This window comes from Vipera ursinii (assembly GCF_947247035.1).
Source record: "Vipera ursinii genome assembly, chromosome: 5".
NCBI classification, from domain to species: domain Eukaryota; kingdom Metazoa; phylum Chordata; class Lepidosauria; order Squamata; family Viperidae; genus Vipera; species Vipera ursinii.
This window is the reverse complement of record NC_139518.1, coordinates 54,061,166-54,073,928: the sequence shown is the minus strand read 5'-3', so window position 1 is coordinate 54,073,928 and position 12,763 is coordinate 54,061,166. Positions and strand designations below refer to the sequence as shown.

General features: G+C 37.6%; 1 protein-coding gene across 4 annotated transcripts in view; it reads left to right on the top strand.

The window, feature by feature from the left end:
• The window catches only part of ABLIM1 (actin binding LIM protein 1), a 210,153-nt gene that overhangs the window by 181,130 nt on the left and 16,260 nt on the right, over window positions 1–12,763 (top strand). For 3 of the 4 annotated variants that reach the window (XM_083364404.1, XM_083364405.1, XM_083364403.1), the window contains exons 14-15: window positions 7,783–7,830; window positions 11,745–11,885. In XM_083364404.1, the coding sequence (XP_083220530.1) occupies window positions 7,783–7,830; window positions 11,745–11,885 (189 nt within the window). Of the gene's footprint in view, window positions 1–3,071; window positions 3,177–7,782; window positions 7,831–11,744; window positions 11,886–12,763 lie in introns of all 4 variants that reach the window. The other variant, XM_083364406.1, reaches the window with a different exon arrangement.

The window sequence follows — 12,763 nt, the reverse complement described above, 5'->3', positions numbered from 1 at the left end:
AGGGCTGCTGGAGGAAGACAGAGTGAGGCCGAGCGCAGGTGATATCCTGTATTAGGACTTACCTTGTGGCAATAAGGGTAGCGAAGTATATCTTCATCCTTATTGCATCTGCAGATAACTGCTGAGCAGTTCTGTTTCAGGTGACCAAGTCCTCCTGGGTAAAGAAGAGCTGTGGGAGTCCCTGAAGTGCTGCTGTGAAAAATATTCTTGGCATCTAACAGACAAAGTTGCTCATCTTCACTGTGAGTTGGATTTTGGTAGGGAAAGCAAGACACTTTGCATACCTTGTGATCTGGGAAGAGTTTGAGCAAGTTGAATCTGAGGAAGTGGACAGAGGTCTTGTGGCTGTGAGCTTGGCTCCCTGTGTTCTGGACCAATGCCACTCGTGATTGATTAAGGCCTCCTAAGAGCTGACATGCAGTTGGGTTCAAGCAGTGGTTAGTGCATCTTTGTGAGAGGGAATGGTACTGCCTGCCTTAAGAGACTGTTCGTGTGACCCCTTCTGAAGAGGGCATGCTTGAACTCAACGGTGCTAGACAATTTTCATCTCTTTTAGTGATGGTTTTTAAGGTGGTAGTTGGTGCACAGGTGCAAAGGGCCCTGGATGAAACACATTATCTGAACTCATTTTGGTCTGGATTCAGGCCAGGGCACTGAAATGGCATTGGTCATACTTGTCAATAATTTTTGGAGAGCTCAGGTTAAGGTGGTGCAACAACTCCTGGACCTCTCAGTGACTTTCAGTACCATCAAGAATGGCAATCATCTAGGCTTCAGGGGTTGGGAGTGGGTACACTGTGTTACAGTGATTCTCCTCCTTCATTTATGTTCCAATCGGTGTTGGTGTGGGGAGGAAAGGTGAACACCCTAGGTCCTTGCATTGTGGAAGCCTTAGAGCTCAAGTCTTTTGCCTCTCTTCTTTAATATAAAACTGCTGGGGAGATTATTTGCTCTTCTGGTATTGGCCAAGTGCCTGCAGACTGTAACAGTCTTGTTAAGAAGAAGCTCAGAGTCAAAACTCAAACCTGGCAAGAGGGAGCAGCTCTGGGTCTTCAGCTCCCCAGGTGATATTTCATCTTTGTCTTTGGTTGAGGTGGCACTTCCCTGGGCTGAGGTGAGTCCTCTTAGTCTCATGATAACTATGGCTGGGTGGAGGAGACTTTGCACAATTGTCTAGTGCACCAATTACATCCCTTTTTGTATTGTTAGGCCTTGCTTATGGTCACTCATGATTTGATCACTTCCTGTTTGGATTACAGCAGTATGCTCTACATGTGGCTGCTCTTGAAGTTCCCCTGGAAGTTACACCTGATCCAGAATGTGGGGGTGCATGCAGTGATGTTAGGTTTAGCCACGTTACACCCCTGTTGCATGAGCTGTTTCCTTTCCCAGTGCTGGTTCTTTCCATTAAAATCCTAAAAGATATAGGATCAGGTTAACTATAAGACATCCTCTCCCCAAGGACATTTGCCTACCCTATCAGTTTGGATAGGGTGGACATGCTCCTAGTCCTACCCTTAAATGTTGCCATTTTGTGGACCTAGGAAATGTGTCTTTTTTAATGAAATGTTCTATAGCCCCTGTCCTATAGAACACCCTTCTCATTGAGGTTTGGCAGGCCTCCACCCTTTTAGCCTTCCTAAAAGCACCTAAAACCTGGCTTTCCCCCCAGGTCTTTGGATAGGGTGAGATTTACAAGAAGACTTTGTGGTGGACTGCATATAAAAGTTTAGTTGTGGTGCCAAATTTTGATATTTATGGTTTTAACATTTTTATTGCACACGTATGTTATTTTAACTAGTGGTGGTGAGCTGCCCAGGGTTTGGTACAAGATGGGGAGCTATATAAATATTTTAAATAAATAAATGTCTGCGCAATCCTGTTGCATTGCAAGCCAGAAGTTGGGGGACTTTGCTATTTTGCAGTAATCTGCCTGAAGAGAAGGAACTCTTTCATGTAGCCGCATGAAACCTAAACATGCTTGGAGTCAAAGAAGATATTACTTGTTCATCATTTTGTACCTATATTTTGGAAATGGATAAGTGCATCACTAGAATCAGCCATGTAGTTGATAGGAGAGAAAAGCTAGTTATGTGTTTTTTTCCCAAAGCTTTAGAAGCTGCTACTTAAAAACTTCATCAGTGTTGTTTCTTCCATGATTTTTTAGAGCTGACCTTACCGTTTGGCAGAATAGGAATCTATCCCAAGATCTGATTTGGCTGCCTTAAACAGGGTAACACTTATATAGCCATAAATGTAGATACAGATGATACTGATATTTCCAACAAAATGGAGGCATCTCTTATCATTATGGATGTCCCTCTAATAAAAAGTATTTTCCACTTTAAGTACTATTCGTATATGTCCTGCCTTGACATGGGGAAGGAGCAGAAAGTTTCACAGCATTTATTCTTCTGTCTCAGGCAAGAAAATGTTTGGGCCAGCCTTGCTTCCCCAGAAGCTTATCTGGAGATGATTCTCCAGTTGAACAAAATGTATCTCCAATGAGGAGTAATGTGGTTTCAATTAATAAGGAATGAACAACTGCACCAGACATTAACTGGAATAACTTGTAGTCTCTTTGCTCATTTTTCATGTGTGATCATTTTAAGTATGGGAGCTTCTTTTGCATGAGAATTAACTTGGACACCAACTTGATTTGCATTTTGCCTAGCAATAATTTTGCCAAATGTTGTTACTTGTATACTGAAACATTTAAATCCAGTAATTCCAATTGTCTTTTTCCATTCCTTTTCACATCTCATCTGTGTAATTTAAATGCATGGTATTCTTATGCATGCTATTGATATGAATGAGTGAATGAATGAATGAATGATATAATGCAAGCTGCCAAATTTCAACCTAAAGCGAATGACTCCTTTAATATATAATAGCAGTGCCTTACAATACTAGCCACATTTCTTAACTCTCCTGTATATATTTTTGTTTGTTTTTCCTTCTCTGGTTTTCCCTTTGCCATTGACTTTTGGTTGGGTTTTTACTTATGCCTGCTTCTTTACTGCTCTCTTTGTTTTGTTTGTTTGTTTGTTTTTCCATTCTCCTCATTGGAGGCAATGAGCCGTCCAGCGGTCGGAATTCCCCGGCCCCTTATCGGCCCGACAGTCGCCCTCTAACACCAACTTACGCTCAGGCCCCTAAACATTTCCATGTTCCAGGTAGGAGTGGCATTGTGTGTCTTGGTGTCTTGTCCGAGTGTAGACTGTAGTAGCCTTTGTAACTCTTTGTTTTTGTCTCCATCACTGCATGCTGTTTAGTTGTTTTGAACTTGGGATAGACCCTGAACTGGTTTGAAATCCAGACTTGTTCGTTTAATTTGGGAACAATTAGAAAATGCTGGATATGGGGAGATTTTTAGTTATAAATTAATATTTCTCCAAATTACATGTATAGCATAGAGAAAACAGCGATACATAGTGGTTTAGTTTAACTGCAAAGCCCTTTTTTTTCTTGTTTGTCTCAGAGTTATACCATGTTGATATTGGCTAGTATTTTTAACAAGATGCAGCCCTAAGCATACTTGAAAGAAATTAAACATTATCAGCTTTTCTTATAAATTTTCAAAAGTAAAAAGAAAACTAAGAATAGTAAAAGGAAGAATTTACGTGAACACCATCTCAATAATAACATTAATTATTCAGTTAGTCTTATCTATATGTACATATCATTTGCAATTGATTAATTTACATGATCTTAGAATAAAATAGAACATTAACTATATATACTGGTATAAAGAGACAAAACATCACAATAGGCCTCTGCTGAAAATCTCATACCAACAAAATGCTTTATCAGTATTAATATCAATATCAATGTCAAAATGGAGGTAAGTTCTTCATACCTTTATACCTTTGTATACCTTGAAAAAGAAGGATATCCTTCATTCCTATGGTTTGGGGTTTTTTTGTTATCAATGGTACATGCAATATCCATTTCATTTGTCTTCTGATCAGTAACCACACAATTAGTGCATAGTTTAAAAAGAATGGGAGTCTTCCAATTAAAATCCCTCAAATTAATAGCGAGATACCTTTTTGTAAAAGGGGAGCTACTATAGTGCCCAGACACATCCTGTGACTCAGTGGGGCAGTTGATCACCTCCTCTCCACAACAATTAAGACTTTCTGTGGTTTGTCAGTCACTCTTAGTCAATATAGACGTGACATGGAGAGGCCAAAATATCCTTCCATTTAATTTTGATGTGTTGATATTCTACGTAGATTTTCTCTGTACCTTTGCATACTTAATTTAGTATGACCTATTAACTATTTATAAATAATACTGTAGGCATATTATTTAAATGTCAGATAGTTAACAGAGATTTCTGCAGTACTTAAAACTGTAGGACTACCTTCTCGGTCAGCATGTTGCTTTTATTATTCTCTCTCATTATTCCAAGAATCCCTAAGAAGAAAACTGGCAGGTTGGCACAACTATGGAGTACCCATGGAACATGGCAGCAGTGATCAGTTTTATGACATTTCCCATTTCTTTTCACCACAACTTTTGTTGCCCTCTCACTGCTGTCCTTGAATGGGTCAGTGAGGAGAGCTATAAAGCCAAGGGTCACTTGAGTTACTTTAGCTATACATAGACCTGATATGTAATATGTGGAGATTGTACCCCAAAAGGTTAGCAGATTAGGACAGAAAGATAGACTATGTGCAATTGAAATTAATGAAATTAATTAAATATATTTAGTATTTTCCAGCCAAGGTTTCAAAGGGTCAGAAGGCTGTACCTAAAGGTCTGGGACTGCATATAAACCTGGGGCTCATGGCATGGGTCATGCCTTAAAAGGGTAGCATATCATGGTGGCTCAGTGGGTTAGGACACTGAGCTTGTCGATCAGAAGGTCGGCAGTTTGGCGGGTCGAATCCCGAGTGCCGCGTAACAGAGTGAGCGCCTGTTACTCGTCCCAGCTTCTGCCAACCTAGCAGTTCGAAAGCATGTAAAAATGCAAGTAGAAAAATAGGGACCACTACGGTGGGAAGGTAACAGCGTTCCGTGCGCCTTTGGCATCTAGTCATGCCGGCCACATGACCACGGAGACGTCCTCGGACAAGCACTGGCTCTTCGGCTTTGAAACGGAGATGAGCACCGGCCCCTAGAGTTGGAAACGACTAGCACGCATGTGCAGGGGAACCTTTACCTTATCATGGTGTGGGACGGTTTTAAGATACAAATGGAATTAAGGTTTTTGATTACATTTTGGATATTCCCCTCTCCAATAGTTTCCTTCCCATTCTGGAGCTCTCTTTCAAGAATGCCTGTCTCAGAAGACTGGAGTCAAAAGCCCAAATGAACCTTACAGCCAGTGATCCTACTAATACAGCCTAACTTTCAACCTTGTGTACATTTAATCTGGCTGTTACAATACTATACAATATCCATTGCTGATGCTGGGAGTATTTTAGAGACCGTCATATTAGAATAAAAAGTATTTTTGGGGGGGAAGAAAAATATTTGCTAACATATAACAGAATTTATAGAGTTGGAAGAGACCTTGGAGGTGTTCTAGTGCAACCTCCTGGCTCAAACAAGAAACCCTATACCATTTCAGACAAATGGTTGTCCACTCTCTTCTTAAAAACCTCCAGTGTTGTAGCACGTACAACTTCTGGAGCAAGTTTTTCTATTGATTAAAATTGTTCTGTCAGGAAATTTCTCCTTAGTTCTAGGTTGCTTCTCTTCTTGATTAGTTTCCATGCATTGTTTCTTGTCCTGCCTTCAGGTGTTTTGGAAAAGAGGTTGATCTCTCTTCTTTAAGGCAGCCTCTTAGATATTATTATTTATCTATAAAGTTCCTTAAATGAAGAAAACTATCTATTATGTACCGTTCCCTAGATACATATACTGAATATCATTGCCAGCATAAAGTGATCTTGTTACACATGGCAAATTGATGTGTCACAGAACTCTCTTCTCTCAAAGGATTTGGAAGAGAGAAATGTCAGTCCCTTTATAATTTTAAGGACATTTGCTGTTAAACATGTCAAATATATGTTTTCTAGTGATTACTATGTGATTGTAATTTTTTCAGCAAAGTAATAGAGCCTTGGTGGAGCAGTGGGCTAATGCCTCCTTAAGTAACACCAGCTGCCTGCAATTAGTGCAGGTTCGAGTCCCACCAGGCTCAAGGTTGACTCAGCCTTCCATCCTTCCGAGGTAGGTAAAATGAGGACCCAGATTGTTGGGGGCAATAAGCTGACTTTGTAATAATGCCGCTGGGGGGGGGGCGCGCAAAAGCCCTAATAAGCAGGCATATACATAGAATGAAGGCTATTGCTAAGCACATTGATTTGTGCTTTAGATTGTAAGCCGCCCTGAGTCTTTGGAGAAGGGCGGGATATAAATGGGATTAAAAAAAAATAGAACAACTTGCAACAAAGCATTTAAATTCACAATCATCCAGTGCACACTTGTGTTCTCCAAAGCTGTCTATGTGGGGTTTTGAGCCAATACTACTGTTTAACCCAACCTACCCCTGAGGATTGTTGTGTGTGTGTGGGGGGGGGGGGAAATGGAAGAAACAGTGCTTTCCTAGCTCCCATAAAATCTTGTATGAAAATGAGGAATCTTATAAATAAAAGAATAAATAAGATTGTAGTATTGCTTAGCAAAGAAAAAAGATGTAACCTGGTAAGGAGAAATTATTTTAAAATCTCTGGAAGGAACCCAGCATTTAATGATTGCACTTTATAATAGCTGGTAACACAATTTTTTAAATTACCATGTTTTTGATTGGCCATGTTAATTAATTTGCAACAAGCTTTCTGATATAGGAGTGATGTACTATAAATGCATACCAATACCCGCTTTCAGTTCTCTGTAATCATAGGCATATTTAGACATACACTCCATTGAACTCCAGTGGTGCTTACTTCTGTGTAAGTATGTATAAGAGTGATAATAAAATGAACAGGATAGCATTTTCATTTTTTGCTGGCTGTTGAGTAAACATAGATGACAGAATGTCTTAATTCAAAAATGATTTGGGTTTTAGATCATATTTTCTAAGAATCCTCTCTTACAGCAATTATTAGCATTCTTGTTTTTCTATATTTCAGCAGAATAGTTGAAATAGCCAAACTCATTTTTTAAAAAACCACTCCTATTTAAAACTATTAAAATTTGGAGCTTTGAAAATACTGATCTGCCAAAAAATTATCCTGAAAAGGTGAGCAACTATTTTGTGATATAAGCTGATCAGACCAAGTAACATGGCAAAAACATTTTTTGAAGTGCCATATAGTCTTGAAGAAAATAGCTCTACTTCAGAAGGGAACTTAAGAAGCAAGTTCTGAAACTTTATGTAAATTCACATCATTAATGTCTGTGGTTGGAAAACAAATAGAACTTCTGTGGCTAAGTTTTCCGGTTGATATGGTGAGCTATGTTCTGTGCAAATTATTTTTGTCTTCACCCAAGGCACCATCATTATTATCCCTAAAATGTTTATCCAATTAACAACCCACTAAGAATATAAACAGAAAGGTTTACCTTTAGGAATCCCATGTGGCCAGTCATATGTCAAAATTTCTTATCATGTGTCTGTGATAGTTTTCTACGTTTGTGTGAATGTGCGTTTCTTTCATAAGACACTTAGCAGTTTGGTGTCATGGTCTTTCAGTTCGTATGCCAAGACCTTGGTTTGGAACATCCATTCATTTTATGTTTGATTGCTTTTCCTCTTCCTTGTGTAATAATTGAAAACGTAAAATTGTTTATATTTTTCTGCTCTTTATTTTTATTTTTTTACAGATCAAGGGATCAATATTTATAGAAAACCACCTATCTACAAACAGCATGGTAAACTTTATTCTTTCTGTCTTCAAAGTGGGATAATCAAATTATTGAATACTTACATGAACAATAAAATTCTTCTGCAATTATTGTATTACATACAATACTAATTGATTATTATTTTTAAAGTTAATATAATTTTTCTTTTTTCTTTTCTTTCTCTGTGTTGAGGTAAATAAAATAGATTTAAATGATATAGGTTACATAATATGCCTCTCTGTTTTAGCTTGTCATTTGCGTCAGAAGATGTATTCCTTATGGTTATTTCTTTACACAGGACCCCCTTTGAGATAAAATATGTACATTGGTGTTCATTTCAATACTTCAAACTTTATATTTTTAAAAAAAAATTATAAGAGGCTGTTTTTAAACCAGCCGCAGAAACTGAAAATGCCTGATCTCCACAATAAAACCTGTGTAGCAGGCATTAGAGTTGACCTACAATGAGTGTCCTATAATCACTTAATAAACTCTGTGGTTAAACAGAACAAAACTTGGTTCAACAACTTGATCTCCATATTAGCTTGATTTTTGTATTTCTAGAGATGATTCTGGCCAATTAATATTAAGAAGGGACAATCTCAGCCTAAACCTTAAAATATTACAGGCTAATTCAGAAGCGTTTACATTTACATTTCTTTGCTGTTAGAGTTTTGATTGCTATATTTCTAAATCAGGAAATAATATTTTTGTTTAATTTAAATTTATTTTATTTTATTTTATTGCCACCCATTTCTGAGGGTTTTGACCCCAAGGACCACATTTGTTGCCAGTTTGGAAACACATGGAACAATTGCCTTAAAAAGACATAAGAGTGTCCTGTGGTTCTCCTTTCTGAACACTCATCTCTTAACTTCACTTGGCTAAACAGATTATCTAAGAAAACAAACTAGTTCAAACACGCCTTGAACAAGTTTCAGAACCATTCCTCTGATTTGAGTGAGTGTGTATACACACACAAAACACACACAATGTGTTGTTACATTGGTACACACACATTGATACTGGTACATTTTTAAAGGCTTTCAGTTCCTCTTAACATGGGAAATTATATATATATATATTTTAAAAAATAATAGGCTCATCCTCTTTCTCCTCCTTTTCCAAGACCATGACAGATTATTCATTATGGAAAGCAGTGTGGAAGGTATCTAATAATATGCATTAGCTTTGAAACAAAACCATCTTTGTTTTAAAAAAAATACTGGCATTCGAATGCATTTTGTCCCTACTGTGTCTTCCTGTGCTTGACCTAATTTAAACTATAATAAGAATCTCTTTTCTATGTTGAAGCCAAGCACCAAGTCATCTAAACTCCCAAAAGGCAATATATTTGTACATATGCCATGTATAGGAATAGCTATATACAACAGAATATGCCTATAAGAAAGAAAGAAAGAGTAATTCTTTAGAAAAAAGAATACATTTTTATTAGAAAATTCTATTAAATAGAAAACCTAAAATACCTAATCTAGCTTTATTCTAAGTAAATGAAAGAAAGATGTAGCTTTCTGACTCACAATGAGCCTAGAATAATATCTATTCCATTACCAGAGTTGAGAGAGAGAGAGACCAAAAATGAGAGTCCTGAGAATATCAGTTTAATCAGTGGTATTTAAGCCTAAAAGGGAATGACCAATATAAAGTTTCCATAAATAAATATTCCATAAAAAGATTAAAGGCAAATCAAATTCCTAGAAAAAATAAAACTTCCAGAACATAGAATATAAGAAGATTTGTTTGCTTGAACGAAAATATTGATCATTATGTTGTGTAATTACAGTGTTATATTATTTTAACATTTTAACCCTGTCATTTCATTTTTTCTTAATGTTATTTTATTTCTTTATGATTTTATTATGTCATCTCATCTCCCATTAACTTGTGAATATTTTACCACTGAACTCATCCATTTCAATATGTAAGTATTGTTTGAAATCATGCCTTTGTAGTGTCAAACAATGAGCCAAGGTAGCTGTTTTTTATCCATTAGAACTAGACTGGACAGTAGCTCTATGTACATAGAAACCTAGAAGGGAAAGAATTAAAACATGCTGGCAATTCATCTTTCAAATTCATCATTTAGCACATCATGCCTGCAAAGAAATGGAAGTAGAAGTCTTGATGTCCCAGAAATCAAGATTTCAGAACAATCAGGAATCATGAATTTTGTTTCTCTTGCAATACCTCTTTTTTCTTTGCAGTCATTTCAATGAATATGCAAATGGTCAGCAACTTGCACAATTGAAGCATAGTGGGGCTTTGAAGAGAAAGTTCAGTGAAAAAAATAATTATTCACTAACAAGATAACAACATTCCCACAATCCTGTACAATAATGCTCAATTTAATTCATTTTTGAACAACTCTTAACTTTTCACAGAAGGTGAAAACAAAAGTTGTAGTAGTCCAGAAGAATTGCAGACACCATATTTTGAATTGATTGCCTTTATTGCCATTTTGCATGTTTTTAAAAGTCCATTTATGTAATTGTGTCATTAAGCAAATCCCATTGACTTTGCTTGTTGGAAGCCCCTCTAGGAAGATCACAAATGGTAATTGAAATGTGTGCGAAAATTACAAATGGTAATCACCTGGTCCTGGGAAACTGCAAACATTTTGAAATACATGCAGTTGCTAAGTGCCCAAATTTTGATTGGGGACACTGCAGTGGTTGTTAGTATAATGACCAGTTGTAAGTCACTTTTTCCAATACTGTCATAACTTAACGGCCATTAAACAAATTGTCCTAAGTGAGTCATCATGTGACCAAACCCAATTTTATGACCATTTGTACCCTGGTTGTTAAATGAACCATTGTGATTATTACACAAATCACATGGTCATTACATGAATCACATCATTGTTAAGTGAATCCAGTTTCCCCCATTGAGTTTATTTCTTGGAAGCCAACTGGTCACAAATAGCAATCACTGCAACTGTTGTATGTGTGAACTAGTTGTCAAGCGCCCACATCATGATCATGTGACCATGGGGATAATGCAGTGGTTGAAATTTCAAGAAGGGATGGTCAGTCACTTTCAGTGCCATCATAACATCAAACCTCTGTTACATGAATGGTCAAAAGTTAAGGCCCATCTGTATAGTGATGTGGTGGAAACTTCAGCTGAAGTATGGAGGAGGAGGAAGGAGTTAAGACACTAGCTAGCCTGGAATCCCTGAAGGGGAGGAAGTGATGGAGAATTTATCTAGTTTTATAGCGAGTGCAGATAATCTGGCAAGATTCTTGTAAATAGGTGAGTGGTAATAAACATACTGCTCTGATCAGTGTCCCTATGGTTTCTTGTGCATGACAAGTAACTTTATTTTAAATAGGGCAAATAGAGATAATTGAAATCACAACTGGGGAGACTTTCTCTATTTGGTTAAGAGCTACATTCCCGCATGGGTAATTTGTCAGGAACCTAATTCTGCCAGGGACTCCACTTTTCCCCTGTACTTATATGTTCTCTTATAATGCCACCCTACATGGCATTGTGAATGAGTAGTTTGTTTCTTCCAAAGAATATTTGATTTAAATGAATAAATATGTTCAAGAATGAGTGAATGAATGAATGAAACAAAAGATGAGGGACAGGCTGGAGTACGTATGGCTGAATTAGCTTTTAAATTATTGTTACGTACCTCATTTACATTGTGTAGGAGGGAATGAGGCTCAGTCCAGAAGAGAAATGCCCCCTTGGTTCTTGTGTTAATGCTTTATTTGTACGCACCAGTTCTCAGGAATGTCAAGATTTTACGTATTACAGAAATTGGGACTTTATCTCTTACTAAAAGGGAATGTGAAAAATGTGATTGTAAGAGAATTTGGAGTACAATAGTTCCATAGCATTAGTTTAGGCCATAACAAAGCAATTTAATTGGCTAGTTTTAAGTTCCCCTAATTACCATCTAGATGCAGCTGCTCTGGCAGCCCAGATCAAGCCTTTCGATGATATCATCAAGTCCTCCAAGTTCCCAGCAGCCCATGCTCCAGCACCCAACGAGATTCCAAAGATTGAGACAGAATACTGGCCAGGTCCTCCCTCACTTGCGGCTGTAGGTATGAAACAAGTGATGTGGGTGAAAACCCATCACAGCTTCCTGCTATCAATAAGTACATTTAGGCTGCTATGAATGCTGCATAGCTTCTCACGAGGGCGTTGAACATTTTTGCACTGAGTGCTTGATCTCTTAGCAGAGTTATGCTAAGTATCTAATTAATATTGGAGTGGTGGGGGGAAGTGTCACAAACTTTATAGAGTTTGATGGCGTCAGAATTACCTGTGGGTATTTCAGTCCCCAAAGTCTACATCACAGAGGAGATGCTTCAGGAATCTTCTCCCTATAAGTCCCTTTCTCTGGATGGCTTCCCCAGAATCTTTTAAGGGTTTTAGCACAGGAGTTTGTTTGTTTGTTTGTTTGTTTTTAAAAAAAGATACTACCAAAGTGTGGGTAGTGTCCACTGGTTACATCTGTTCATCAGAGTTGGGATTTGGTACCAACATTTACTTATTCCTTTACTTGTCTGACTCACCTACTTGCTGTCTCTGGCATATACAGATATTACTCCTTAAGGATACACAGAGTGAAGCAGCTAGGCCAGCTTACAAATGCATTATACCTTCTCATGCATTCTTCTGTTCACCTTCTGCTTCATTTGTTCAAGCAAGCAATGATCAGCCATGAGCTATGAATGCTGCCATTGAAAGACAGAGTTAAATGAATTCCTTAACCCACTTCATTGCCTACTGCCAATACTGAAGTACAAGCCCATGGCTAGTCCATCCCTCTTCTGTTCTTTGAATGGGTGTGCGGTGTAGTCATTGCCACATATTGAAACCAGACTCTTTTGGCTTGTTGTTGGACAGTAATAGCATGTATAATATTTAAAGTAGCAAAGCTTATATGTCCCCATTGCATCATTTTTGTGCTTTAAAG